We start from the raw sequence: 13,662 nt of genomic DNA, 5'->3' as shown, positions 1-13,662 counted from the left end.
ACATTGGGCGAGGCCTATGTGCGTGTTTAAGCAGTCTTGCGACCGACAAAACAGCTTGCACGTTGGACAGTTCACTTTCAGAGCATTGTCATTGACACAACCGTCCCTCTGACACATTTTACAGTGTAATTCACACTGGTGTTTGGTCCGGTTGTTGTATATGTGATCGCAATGCTCACACACATACTTGGCGCCTAGAAAACCCTTCAGGTTCAAGACACCGTAAAAGTGGTTTTCATGGTGTAGCACATACACGGTCTTGTTTTTCACACCTTCATTGGTAGTGAAGTACTTCCAAGAACCTGCATGGTATAGAACTTTAACCGTCACGGCGAAGTGATTCTCAAAAAGTCCCAGATCCCCAAAACCGACCATTTTGTCAGTCGGTATCTGAAGCGCCTCATGTGCTGCTACAGCCATCGCCATAATGACGGCGTCTGGGGTAGAGCGGTCCATCAATAAGCCTGCAATGCTTGCGGCCAGACACATGTTGGTAGCTCCGGTATTAAAATCGAGCAACCATCGTGATTTCTTGTCAATGATTTTACTGTACATAACGCTCTTTAAGGCTCTGGAAGCACCCCCCTCGCGCCCCCTAACAACGAGGGAGATGATTCTAAAGGACCCGTACGCCAGTAATTCAGCCTTGCTCTGTAAAAGTTTAGATAGGTTTTCTAAAAACGTTACAGCGTCAAACACATCCCGAGATGACCGTCTGGTGAACAGGGGACTATTGAGACCCTGTCCCTGAAAACGCATCTGAAAGAAATCATTAGGACCCACATCGTGTAACAATCGTTCGATCAGCGTTTGCACAGCCTGATGTATAGCTATGATGCCATGATCTGAGGAGTGTAGGCGATCTAGGTTAACGAACCTAAACTCCTCATAGTGTTCTGTAGCGTTAAACCGCTCTACAACACGACTATACCGTCTCACACTTTCCATAAAAACTGGTTCTGAAGCCTCAGTTTGAGAATTACTGGTTGTTGGAGAGCTCCCAGGGGTGTGGTTAGATGTAGGTGTGTTTTTAGACCTTCTGGTAACGCAGAGTCTGGCTTTCTTTAACTTTTTTATTACCAGCTTGCGTTTTCTAGAGCTACCAAGCCACTCTGGCTTCTTATGGGCCCATCTGGTTTTTGGTAAACGACCCCCGCCGATCTGAACAATGTCTGGCTTGTTTACAAATGGTGACACTGACACTACACCGACTTCGGACGGGGCTCCTCCAGACTGCTTAAGGCTGAGACGGCTCGGACCGCCACCCCCAGACGGCCTGTAAAGACCAGCAGCACCTCCTAACTCTATATTTTGAGGTCTTATGGGTGCAGGGCTTGGGGGTTGACATGACCTCTGACTATTGAGCGCTCGTAAAACTCTTAGAGCTCTACTAAGCAGGTGCTGGGGCTTCTTTTCATATTTAGACCTATGGCCCCCTGTACTGGTAAATGTAGTTCTAACATTCCCCGGGTATGTACGCTCACCTAGTCATGACGGGATGTTACCCATGGCCACAATTGTTGAAGCGCAAGTTTGGGCCATTGTGTTTCTACACCGAGCCATCAGCTGTTTTAAAGCCTTTATGCTAGCTCTGGATGCCCCTCTATTACCGTCGTTCTTACATAGTTTTAAAGTTTTTAGATGGAGTTGGCATTTTAACTGTCTGAACGAATGATGGATTTCTTTAACGTAGTTGTCTAGAACTCTAGCCCGGCTTGAAAGGTTTGTTTCAAGGCCAGTACTTGTGACACTAGAGGGGTGATTGCCAACTCCCTGAGCATCCCCAGTTATAGGACAGCGGCCGTTGTTATCACCCCCAATCACGGCTGAGGGATCAGAGCGGGACGTAAAAACAGGATTCCAGTGTGAACATCCAGGAGTTTGAGAGCCCTGATCATCGCTCGAGGGTGTTCCAAAACTCTGATTTTGCGTTCCGCTACACCCTATACTGCTGTCGGGGTATATTGATGATGATGGTGAAGACCATTGCGCACGGGCACTTGGCGCAGGACTGGTGGGGTCGTATGCCCCCGGGGGTGTATCGGGGGACATCAGACATGGGGATGCCGGGGCTTCAGAACTTTGGGTAGTACCAGCTAGAGCCTTAAGAAGCTCTATACAGTGGGAGTAGGGATCCTCTGCAGGGTGATCATTTTCCATGGAGGGGTCACATAACACAGCGGGGATAGTTGTACACCCTGGAGAGGTTAGGTCGAGGCCAGGCACGCCGGTATTAGAACTCTGGACCCTAGGGGGAGCCGGTTGTACCTCAACAAAATTTTTAAAAGACAGGTCTAGAGGCCCAGATTGTTGCTCAGGGTTCTGGAACTTCTTCCTACGATTCTTTAAGGACAGCCGATTTATTTTAGGGTTGCTGCACTGTTTTGGGGACCCTCCAGAGGCTTCACAAGGTGCAATCAGTTGGGCGCTTGGCGTTGTAAGAACGATAATGTCCGGATGGTCACACCCCAAACCCTGGATAGTTGTTGCAGAAGTGCCCGCTGTACTAGGTATTCCCTTTATGATGGATGATGTGGTGTCGTTATGAGTTGTACCTGGTCCAGGAGCGACGGATGTGGAGATGTTGCAGGGCGGGTCTCGGTGCTCGGGTTGGCTCACGAGTACCGATGACTTTGTGGGGTTTTGAACAGTCCCAGTGTAGACCTTTAAAGATGACATCCGCGGCTTAGGCTGAGGGCAGGCGTCTCCGGAGCTCTGGTGTGATGATTCTAGGACGTAAAGATAGCAAAATATAGATTAGGGCTAGTTAGAGCGGCTATACCTATGGGTCGGAAAGACGTTTAGACACACGCTGCACTGTATACACCAAACTCTACATTTTCTTAAACTCACCATGGTTTTTCCGGCTTGAGGGTCCCTTCTTAATGGGCGGGCCGTCCTTAGAACCAGGGGACTTCCTTTTGCGGGGCTGCTTTTTAAGCTTTCCATCCATATCCCGGCTCGCTTCATCCATAGGAGCCCCTCGGGATAAAAAACATAAAAAAATAATGTAACACATACAATATAATACATAGACTATACGAACTCACTGAGATGACCAAATATAGGTCTGATTGTTAGACCCTGTTAGGTTTTCAATGGGGGTACAAAAAGACCCCTAATATATACCTGCAGAAACGTTATCCTGTGACAAGGTGCTTGACCCCTCTTGAACATGGAGGATTTGTTGGAGAGAGGCAATCGCGCACCTGAGTTCTGCATCATAACCTATGCAAACACATGGGTGCCCATTAGAAGTAAAATAAAAAAATAACATTCCTGACAACGTCGTTCAGAACGACCAAGGTCCTGTAACTCACCTTGCTGCACGGTCTCCATTTGCACAGGGGGTTCCCCAGACTCTTGACAGTCCTGTGTACAAGAGAGACAGATTTACCTTTAAACATACCACAATTCATCTTCTACGTCCGAACCCTTCATAAAAGCACAACAAGGGTAGGACAAAAAGAAAAAAAAAAAAAATTTTAAAAAAAATTTAAAAAAATAATAATAAATAAAAAAAAAAAAATAATAAATAAAAAAAAAAAAATGTAAAAAAAAAAAAAAATGTATCTATCAAGATTCAAATTGTTGAATCCCTATGTTCTGTAAGTATAAATACATATTGACAACTGTAAAACTTTTCTCAAAAACTATACAAGGTTTAATAAACAAATTCCACATGGTGGCGCTCTTGCATAATACTACCTCTAGGACTGTCTCTATAAGACATAGACTGGAAAGTGGATCCTAGGATCCAGGCCTGGTTTTCACCTTAGCTGAACAAGGCTGTGAACCATGTGTGGGGGCGGAGCTCAGTCTAAACTCCTAGCTGAGCCAATTCCAACACCACACAGTCTTTGTTTTAAAAGAAAAAGAAAATGGCCGGATGTGGATGCAGCATGTGTGAGGTCCTGGGTTTTTTCAAGGCAACAAAATCAGATCCAAAGCCATCCTGAACTAAGGTGAGTGGGCTGTGGTACTTGAGGGGTCTGAAAAGCTTTTAGCAGGGATAGTTATTTTTTAATCATTATTATTTTAATTTAATTCAATATTTTTTTTTATTTATATGCTTTTAAAAAAAACGACCTTGTAGGCCCCTAAACCCCTGTCCACACTTGCCACACAAACACACACAGATATATATATATATATATATATATAAATAAATAAATATATATATATATTTTTTTTTTTTTTAAAGGCTGTCACATGATGGCCTGGGGGTCTCTGAGCCCTGTGCTCAGGGACCTCATATTTGTATTTGTATTTTTTTTTTTTAAATGCTGCCCTAAGGGGCCTTGGGGGCCCCAATCCCAAGGCCCCCAAAACGCTATTCATTTTTATTTCTTTTTTTTTATATATTTGTATGGGCCCTACGGCCCTAGCGCGCGAGGTCAGGGCCCACAGACCCGGCCTCGCGCCATTACTATTTTTTTTTTTTTTTTTTTTTTTAAAACAAACAAATGCCGCACTCTGGCGGCAAGCGATCGGATCCCCGAGACCATGGGAACCCCACGAGGTCTTGGGGATCCGATCGGATGGTTTAATTAGAGAGAATACCGCGCTGAAACACGCACGGCATTCTCTCTAATTAAACTTTCAACGCGGCTCTCAGAAGCCGCTGGGGTGTTCCCCAGCGGCTTCTGAGAGCCGCGTTGTTAATAAGCCCATTTAAAAAAAAAAAAACTGCCGGCAGAGGTCTCCGAGGCTGTAAACGCTCGGAGACCTCGTTATCAAGTTAGGAGATCTCTTCACGGAGGCAGCGCGACCTCCGAGAAGAGATCTCCTAACTTGATAACGCTGTCTCCGGGCTTTTACAGCCTCTGGAGACACGCGCTATTAACTTAACAAAGCGGATCCCGGAGACCTGCAGGTCTCTGGGAGCCGTTTTGTTAAGTTAATAACGCGGGTCCCCAGAGCCCAGGACGGCTTTGGGGACCCTCGTTATTAACTTAACAAAGCGGCTCCCAGAGACCTGCAGGTCTCTGGGAGCCGCTTTGTTAAGTTAATAACGCGGGTCCCCAGAGCCCAGGACGGTTTTGGGGACCGGCGTTATTAACTTAACAAAGCGGCTCTCAGAGACCTGCAGGTCTCTGGGAGCCGTTTTGTTAAGTTAATAACGCGTGTCCCCAGAGCCCAGGACGGCTTTGGGGACCGGCGTTATTAACTTAACAAGGCGGCTCTCAGAGACCTGCAGGTCTCTAGGAGCCGTTTTGTTAAGTTAATAACGCCGGTCCCCAGAGCCCAGGACGGCTTTGGGGACCCGCGTTATTAACTTAACAAAGCTGCTCTCAGAGACCTGCAGGTCTCCGGGACCAGTTTTGCTAAGTTAATAACGCCGGTCTGGGAGCCGCTTTGTTAAGTTAATAACGCCGGTCCCCAAAGCCCAGGACGGCTTTGGGGACCCGCGTTATTAACTTAACAAAGCTGCTCTCAGAGACCTGCAGGTCTCCGGGACCAGTTTTGCTAAGTTAATAACGCCGGTCCCCAGAGCCCAGGACGGGTTTGGGGACCTGCGTTATTAGCCTAGCACAGCTGCTTTCAGAGACCAGCAGGTCTCTGAAAGCAGTTGTGCTAGGTTAATAACACCGGTCCCCAGAGCACAGACCGGCTCTGGGAACCACGAGTTATTAACCTAGCAAAGCTGCTTTCAGAGACCTGCAGGTCTCTGGGAGCAGTTTTGCTGTGTTAATTACTCGAGCCCCAGAGCGCAGTATGGCTCTGGGAACCTAGTGATTAACTTAACAAAACAGCTTTCAGAGACCTAGTGGCCTCTGAGACCAGTTTTGCTAAGTTAATCACAAGGGCCCCAGAGCTCAGGCCGGCTCTGGGGGGCCCTTGCTATGAACATTTTGGCGCTGCTCTCAAAAGGCCACGCGGTCTCTTGAGAGCCACGCCGCAAAAGTTCATAACCTGGGCACCCCAGAGCTATGGTTGACCCCTTGGAGCGTAGTTATTAATTTTAGAGCTCTGCACCCCGGAACTCATTGCGCTGAGCTCTAAAATTAACAACTAGGCCACCCCCAAAAGCTCACCACTTAAACACACTATTGCGGCCATATAATACTGGCCCATACCATAAAATACACATAAAAAAATACATAAAGAGCCCCATAACATTTCCTGTACAAATTAAATACAGCCCCACCACTAATACCCTTAGCTACACAACCCCCTGAACCATGACGTACACAATAAGCCCACCAAACTGCCATCAAAATAAGTGCAACCCCACAAAAATACAGGCCCCTACATAGTCCCAGAACCAATATGTACATATTAAGCAGTCCAAATACACCCCACATCGTAAGTGCACTCGCCCTGAAATACATGCCTATACATTGCACATTAACCCACAAGTACCAATTAAACAACCCCTAGCCCCACAAAACAAGTGCAGACTTTAAAAAATACCGACAGATACACAGCCCCAGAATCAGCAAGTACACATTAAAAGAACACCATCCCACAAAATGAGTGCAGATTTTCAAAAATACATGTCCATACACAGGTCCAGAACCAGCAGGTACAAGTTAAGCAGTACCAATACAATCCCCAAAATAATTGCACCCCCATAAAAATACAGACAAATACATAGCACAAGACCCTACTAGTACCATTTAAACAAAATCACCCCACAAAGTAATTACAGTATCTCAAAAATACACTAATAGCAGCTTTTACATTTTTTATTTTTTATTTATTTTTTAAAAGCAGGCATTTTACATCTCTATGTATAGTTAAACAGATTGGTGCTAATGTCATTGTAAAACTTTAGTAAAACACATACACACATCACACTGTTACAGACCTTAAGTAGAAGATGTTCAGCATCACCAGTCTGAGCTCTGCCCTTCATGTTTCCAGCCATTATGTCCTGATGCGTCCCTGCTTGCCACAAATGTCAGTATGTAGTTCAGAAAAAAAGAGGCCTGTGAAGTTGGGGGGTTCTTATACTAGGATCACAGTGGTAATTATGCCTGGGCTCTGTGATTGGTGGGACCTGGAAATAGGCATCTGTTATAGGTTAGCAATATTTGGCCTTTGTTGTGTTTCAACTTTTAATTACTATGTCTGTTTTCTAATTTAACCCCACCTCTGTCACCCCTGGAAAGAATGTAAGCCCATCTCTGTTTTAGATTAGCCATGCCACAACAACCTCTGTTGTGTTTCAATCTTTTAATTACAGGGGCAGTTCTGGGAACCCCTGAAAGAATGTAGGCCCATCTCTGTTTTAGATTAGCCATGCCACAACAACCTCTGTTGTGTTTCAAACTTTTAATTACAGGGTCAGTTCTGGGAACCCCTGAAAGAATGTAGGCCCATCTCTGTTTTAAATCAGCCATGCCCCTCAACCTCTGTTGTGTTTCAAACTTTTAATTACCGTGTCAGTTCTGGGAACCCCTGAAAGAATGTAGGCCCATCTCTGTTTTAAATCAGCCATGCCCCTCAACCTCTGTTGTGTTTCAAACTTTTAATTACCGTGTCAGTTTCTAATTTAACCCCACCTCTGTCACCCCTGGAAAGAATGTAGGCCCATCTCTGTTTTAGATCAGCCATGCCCCTCAACCTCTGTGGTGTTTCAAACTTTTAATTACTGGGCCGGTTCTGGGAACCCCTGAAAGAATGCAGACATGTCTCTGTTTTAGATTAGCCATGCCACAACAACCTCTGGGGTGTTTCAAACTTTTAATTACAGGGTCAGTTTTCTAATTTAAACCATCTGGGAACCCATGAAAGAATGCAGGCCCACCTCTGTTTTAGATTTACCTCTCTACATTGATAGGCTGGCTCTAACATAAGCAGCATTTGACCATTCCCACTTTATTTATTTTTTGGATTAGCCAACAGTGTGGAGGTTTGACCAGACCGCCCACTTTGCAGCCCTGTGCAGAGGCCCCCTAACTGGCACTTGGGCATGAATGTCTGACATGTCCAGACCTGTCCCACTCAGGCTCTGAAACCACTTGCACAGCACTAAGTCATACTTTTTTTTTTTTTACACAACTCATAGGCCAAAACCCAGGGGCTAGGACCCAGACACAGGGCTAACACATGACACCACGTGTTCACAAACCACGTGACACCCCCATGCACGTCACTTCCGGGGAGGGCTTTCTGGGACACCGGAAGTCCCAGCCACCGGATATGACGTCATTTCCGGGGCGGGACAACTGTCACTTTTAATATGGTGATTAAAGGTATCCCTTCCTACTACTCTCATTAAATTTGTGCTGTTCTTGTTAATTTCTGTGAGAAGCTCATTCAATGCATGGGACGGACCAGCTCGGATAAATCCTTCCTTGTGTGATATCTATGAAGGCCACAATGCTGAAATTCATCCATTGTATGATAAATGGAAGAAGGGCAGATACTGGGAGTGTCGCGTAGGCTCTCATTATCTTAATGAGGCTACTGGATTTGAGCGGCAGAATCAGAATCACTTGCACTGTGGGGTACTGAGTCAGAACCCACTACAGATGACACCTGTTGGCCTAATCCAGGTTTTACTCCGGCTAACTAGCAGTGCCTCATCTCCATCAAGAGCAGGGATGATTGGGCAGCCGAGCGCATGACACAATTGATTCCTCAGAGAAATCGTAGTCACTCAGATTGCATCCGTTTCTTTCAGTTACATTAGTCTCACATATAAAGGGACAATCAGAGGCAGAATATATTTCAATAAGGTTTTATTGAAGCAACTGCATCGTAGATAATAAAGCATGTACTGCAATAACTAAGATGATAAAGCATGACAGGATTAAAATTGTGACAAGGAGAGTGAAGCATAAAAATAATGCTGTCATATTGTCACTAGAATCGTTAATAATAGCTTCTACCCAGGCTATGTTAGAGCACAGCATGTTAAGCTCTAATTCTGCTCTTCACGTTCCCCTGGGATGACATCATCCCTCATACCTGAGAAAGAGGCCTGTAGTCTACATAAGCACCTGTAACGAAGCATTCAGCAATCAGCAGACAGTCGTGGTCATCTGGCTGCAATCTCCCTCTAAGAAAGGATTCCTATGTATGAGTGTGTATGTTTCTCTGATCCCTAGAGACAAAGCGTTACCACGTGTCCTGGCAACCTACCTTACTGTAGTCTTGAGAAAAGCACAGACTGAAAACATGTCTTGTTTAGGAACGCAGTGCTGGCCTAGGCAAAGAACAGCTAGATTGAGAGAAATAAAACAAGACCGCAAATGTGACTATTGTTAAAATAATAAATGAAGCTGAATAAAATATATCTAGGTGAAAGTGCAGAGCGGCAGGTCTAGTTCGCTAAAATACTGTGTATGAAGCTATAACTAAAATTGCTACACAACACCCTCCCTTTGCCGGTTCAAAGGTGGTTCAAAGCCTAATTATGTATAAAAGCTACTAAAACTCAACCTAGGACATATTTATAAGAATGTCAATAATGACAAGTTAAAAAGATGCTTGAGCATGTGTAAAAAGGATAATTTAAAATGGTAACTGTGGCGTAAAAAGGGTCGAATTTCAAGAATCAGAGTTTCCAATCAAATCCGGGATAACTGAAGACAGGAAATCTTCCACTTTGGCAGGTGGTAAAGTAGGAAGTTCATCGCAAAGAAAAACCAAGGAGCATTTGTGTTCCAAAGCCTGAGCTCCAGCCAAGGCGGCAGTATTTCGTGGTGTGCCCAACAATATGTTTAGAGGTGCATCATCCACAAAGGGCAACTCATAAGTAGCTTCCCGTAGCAAACGCACCCTCAACGCGCTTGTCTGGTAATGAGCCCTCAGCGAGAACAGATCAGCGTCCAGTGAAAGCCCTGCATAGAAAGACAAACTTTCAGTGCATGTTCGAACGAGCACCAGAGGCACGAAACACGGGCTGCACACAATACAAAACCGGTCTGAATGACAGAGGCCAGTCACACTCCAATTGCTCCAGAAGTGTTGCTCCAAATCACTGCATCATGCGTTCATGACACAGCTGCGCTGGTGGGAGCGCTTTCAGTCCTCCTTGTAGCGACAAGACAGCCATTGCGCAGAAAAAGTAGCAATAGCAAGATGCCACCTATTATAGCCAAAGTTATTGGAAGTCCCCCCAAAATACTGGAGAATATTGAGTGAATGGCTGATGGTATTAAGCTGAATAAAGAGGAGAAGGTGTGAATGAAACCAGAACCAACAGCCTTCAAGAAATTTGCTATTCCAATAGTACTGGACGCATTAAATATTCGTCCCACGAGCTCACCAAAGTGTCTCGTAAAGTTAATACTTGAAAGGGACTGTATCTCTGTTGATGACCTTGCCACCTGAAGAGCATAGGTCTTGTGTGCAGATGTGAGTGCCACATGTTTTTGAAACAATAAAGCTTTGAGTCTGCCCAACTTGTGAAAATTCACAACTGAAGTAGCGAGATGGGGACAAATCTCAGCTACTTCCCTCTGTCATGTAGGAGGAAAAAGTACGTTCACGCAGCATGTAACACTCTTAGAGACCGAAGACTATTCAAGCTCGCATCCCACAACAGTTTTTACTATTGAGGAGGACATAGCTGCCATTTGAGAGAACCTGGCATGCCAGTCTAATCAAGGGGATTGGAACTCCATTCAGATACCAAGCCAAGTTTGCTGCTGAAGCATTCCACGCCCCGTTCAAGGACAGATGTTTACAAACCATCGAATAGCTGAGAGAAGTCTTGCATTCACTACCGCTAAGAAAGACCTCTTTCATGCCACTGAGACATTTGTACGAGAAGGGTAGCTGTCATAACTCCTGGATGTAAATAACTCCTAGCTTTTCATATACGCCAACTGGAATGTGTTTTAAGCAGGACGTGAATTGAAGTGTTGAAATAGGCAGAATAATGCCCCCTTGTATTAACCACTCAGCAGATGGTATTTCTTAGTCATTAGTTGTTGTTGTTGTGTTAAATTAAATGTGGAAAATATGTCTCTTGCGATAACGTGTTACCAGGGAATGCGACCTGCCTTCAGTGTTTGTATAGTCCAACCCAACTGGATAATGGACCTTAGTTGACTCTGTCCACGACATAAAGAAGACATATCCCTTTGTGTTATGTCTACTGCATAAGAAACTATGGTCCTCATTACAACCCTGGCGGTAAATCCCGCTTTCTGCCGTGCAGAAGACCGCCAACATACCGCAGCAGCCGCGGAATTCCACTACAGGTATCACAACCCACATCCCGTAATCCGCCACAATACAGACACCCACACAAGTCCGCCACACCAAAAGTCAGTGATAAACTGGCGATAACAAAACCGACACCGTCACGCCAACAGGAATACGCCCACAGTATCATGACCCACAAATCAACGCAGCGTTCTTTCAACCGTGGTATTCCATTGGCAGTACACACAGCGGCGCTCAAAATACACACACATTTACAAAACACAACCACATTGGACAATTCGAAATACACACACCTGATACACATACACACACCACTCCCACACACCAAATCCAATATAAAACACACACCACATATCACCTACAAACCCTTACTACCAAATTTTAGAAAGAAGGCCTGAGAGAGACACTACCTAAAACAATACCAGCACCCACAGACACACAGCACCATCACTTATACAACATCCACGCACCTCAAACAGCACACACCAACACATTCCCTCACACATCACAATCGACACCACCTCACACATCACCGATACCACATCATGGCACCTCAACGACACCCCAGGTTTTCTGAGGAGGAGCTCAGGGTAATGGTGAAGGAAATCGTCTGGGTGGAGCCACAGCTATTCGGATCACAGGTGCAGCAGACATCCATTGCTAGGAAGATGGAGCTGTGGTGGAGAATTGTCGACAGGGTGAACGCAGTGGGACAGCATCCAAGAACACGGGATGACATGAGGAAGAGGTGGAACGACCTACGGGGGAAGGTACGTTCCATGGTATTCAGACACCAGATTGCCGTACAGAGGACTGGCAGTGGACCTCCACCTCCTCCCCCTCAACTAGCAACATGGGAGGAACAAGTCTTGGCAATTATGCATCCTGAGGGTCTCGCAGGAGTAGCAGGAGGACTGGACTCTGGTAAGACATATCTTTACTACTTTATCCCCCACACCCCACCTGCATGCCATCACATACCCCCAACCTTACCCTCACACCCATCACCCCAAGAACACACAGTTACCCCACTAACACAACCCACACATTCCAAATCCAAGCCCTGCATGTAACACCAATGCATGGACACCCATCACCAAAGCATGTCCACTACAGAGACTCACTCATGCCCCAAACTCACCAATCACACAAGAACCAATCTAATAAAGCAAGCACAGGAGTAGAGGGTCACTCACCCATTGCACAAGATGGCACACACAGATACAATAACTAGCATTTACACCTCAACAGGACCCATACCCAATGTCACCGGACAGGAGGTGCCAGCAACATCCAGTCCCCCCACAGAAGAGACCCACAGTGATGGCAGCAGCTCTGCACGCCCGGATCAAGATGACCAGCCTGGCCCATAAGGGACCTTAGGACAGTTGGTTCCCCTGAGACAGTCACAAACCACCACAGAGCCTCCCCCCCAGGAAACACCAGCACAGCACCCACACAGCGGGCCCACCCCTCTGTCCCCAGGACACGTAAATCAGCAGTGTGTCCACCACTACAGGGAACCCAGGCAACCCCACTAACACAGGACGATCAGGGACCGGGGGCAGTGGCAGTGGGCACACGGTTCAGGGGACAGAGGCACAGAATAACAGGGAAGCTGGGGGGACTGCTGTACGACAGGGGGAGGACAGGCCCAGGGAACCCACTCTCCACAAGGCACTCTCCAATATCATGGGAGCTTACCACCATTCCCAGGAGACCATGGGCACGGTACTGGCCAAGTTTCAGGAGACCCAGCGGCTGCAGGAGGAACAGTAACTGGGGATCAGGGAGGACTTGAAGTCCATCAACACCACCCTGGTGACCATTGCAGGGGTTCTGGCAGACCTTGTCAACACCATGAGGGACACAGTAACACACCAACGGGCCCCTGACACTAGCCTGGATGATGAGCAGCCCTCCACCTCCGCCGGCACTAGTGAACAGAAGGCACCGCCACAGGAACAACCAGCCACCAGCACCCCACCCCCTGCAGATGGAGAACCACCCCACAAACGACCCCTGAGATCCAGGAACAAGACAGAGAACATTGCCAAAACCCCCGCCAGGAAATAATACCCCCCTGAATGTCACCCTTCTGTCCCACTATGTCACCCTGTCCATCCTTAAACTGCCATTGCTCCACTTCCTATGCCCCTTTGGACAATGCAGCTGTGAAACAAATAGACTGGACTCTGCCATGGACATACCTCCACCATCACCCTAGCCCATTTTACAACCCCCTCCACTTATTTGCACAGGAATAAACACACTTCAATCACAAAACAATCTGGAGTCAGTCTGTGCTTTCACAAATGTGTAATTGCAACAACTATGGAATATAGCAATGTCAATTTACTTGTTCACATACCAATGTAACACAGCTGTAGGCCAGAAGAAAACATAGCAGACGGCACAAAGTGGGACCCAGATCTGTGAAATGGAAAGTCGAAGTGACAAGTCAGGGTCCATACACTGAGTGAAAATGACAGACTTATGCTAGCTCCAACAATAGTATGAGATGTGGGAAGC

The 13,662-nt window shown here is 46.3% G+C and overlaps 1 protein-coding gene across 1 annotated transcript; it reads right to left on the bottom strand.

Moving 5' to 3' along the window:
• Window positions 1-994: 994 nt before the first annotated feature.
• LOC138296128 (uncharacterized) lies at window positions 995-7,355 on the bottom strand. The gene is made up of 5 exons (XM_069234994.1): window positions 6,815-7,355; window positions 3,321-3,372; window positions 3,130-3,228; window positions 2,854-2,982; window positions 995-2,729 (listed from the first exon to the last, which is right to left on the bottom strand). Exons 1-5 carry the CDS (start codon window positions 6,872-6,874, stop codon window positions 1,489-1,491), a joined length of 1,581 nt encoding a protein of 526 aa, XP_069091095.1. The 5' UTR covers window positions 6,875-7,355; the 3' UTR covers window positions 995-1,488.
• Window positions 7,356-13,662: the final 6,307 nt, after the last annotated feature.

This window comes from Pleurodeles waltl, chromosome 5 (genome assembly GCF_031143425.1).
Source record: "Pleurodeles waltl isolate 20211129_DDA chromosome 5, aPleWal1.hap1.20221129, whole genome shotgun sequence".
In the NCBI taxonomy this organism is placed as follows: Eukaryota; Metazoa; Chordata; class Amphibia; order Caudata; family Salamandridae; genus Pleurodeles; species Pleurodeles waltl.
This window is presented reverse-complemented; position numbering and strand designations above follow the sequence as displayed.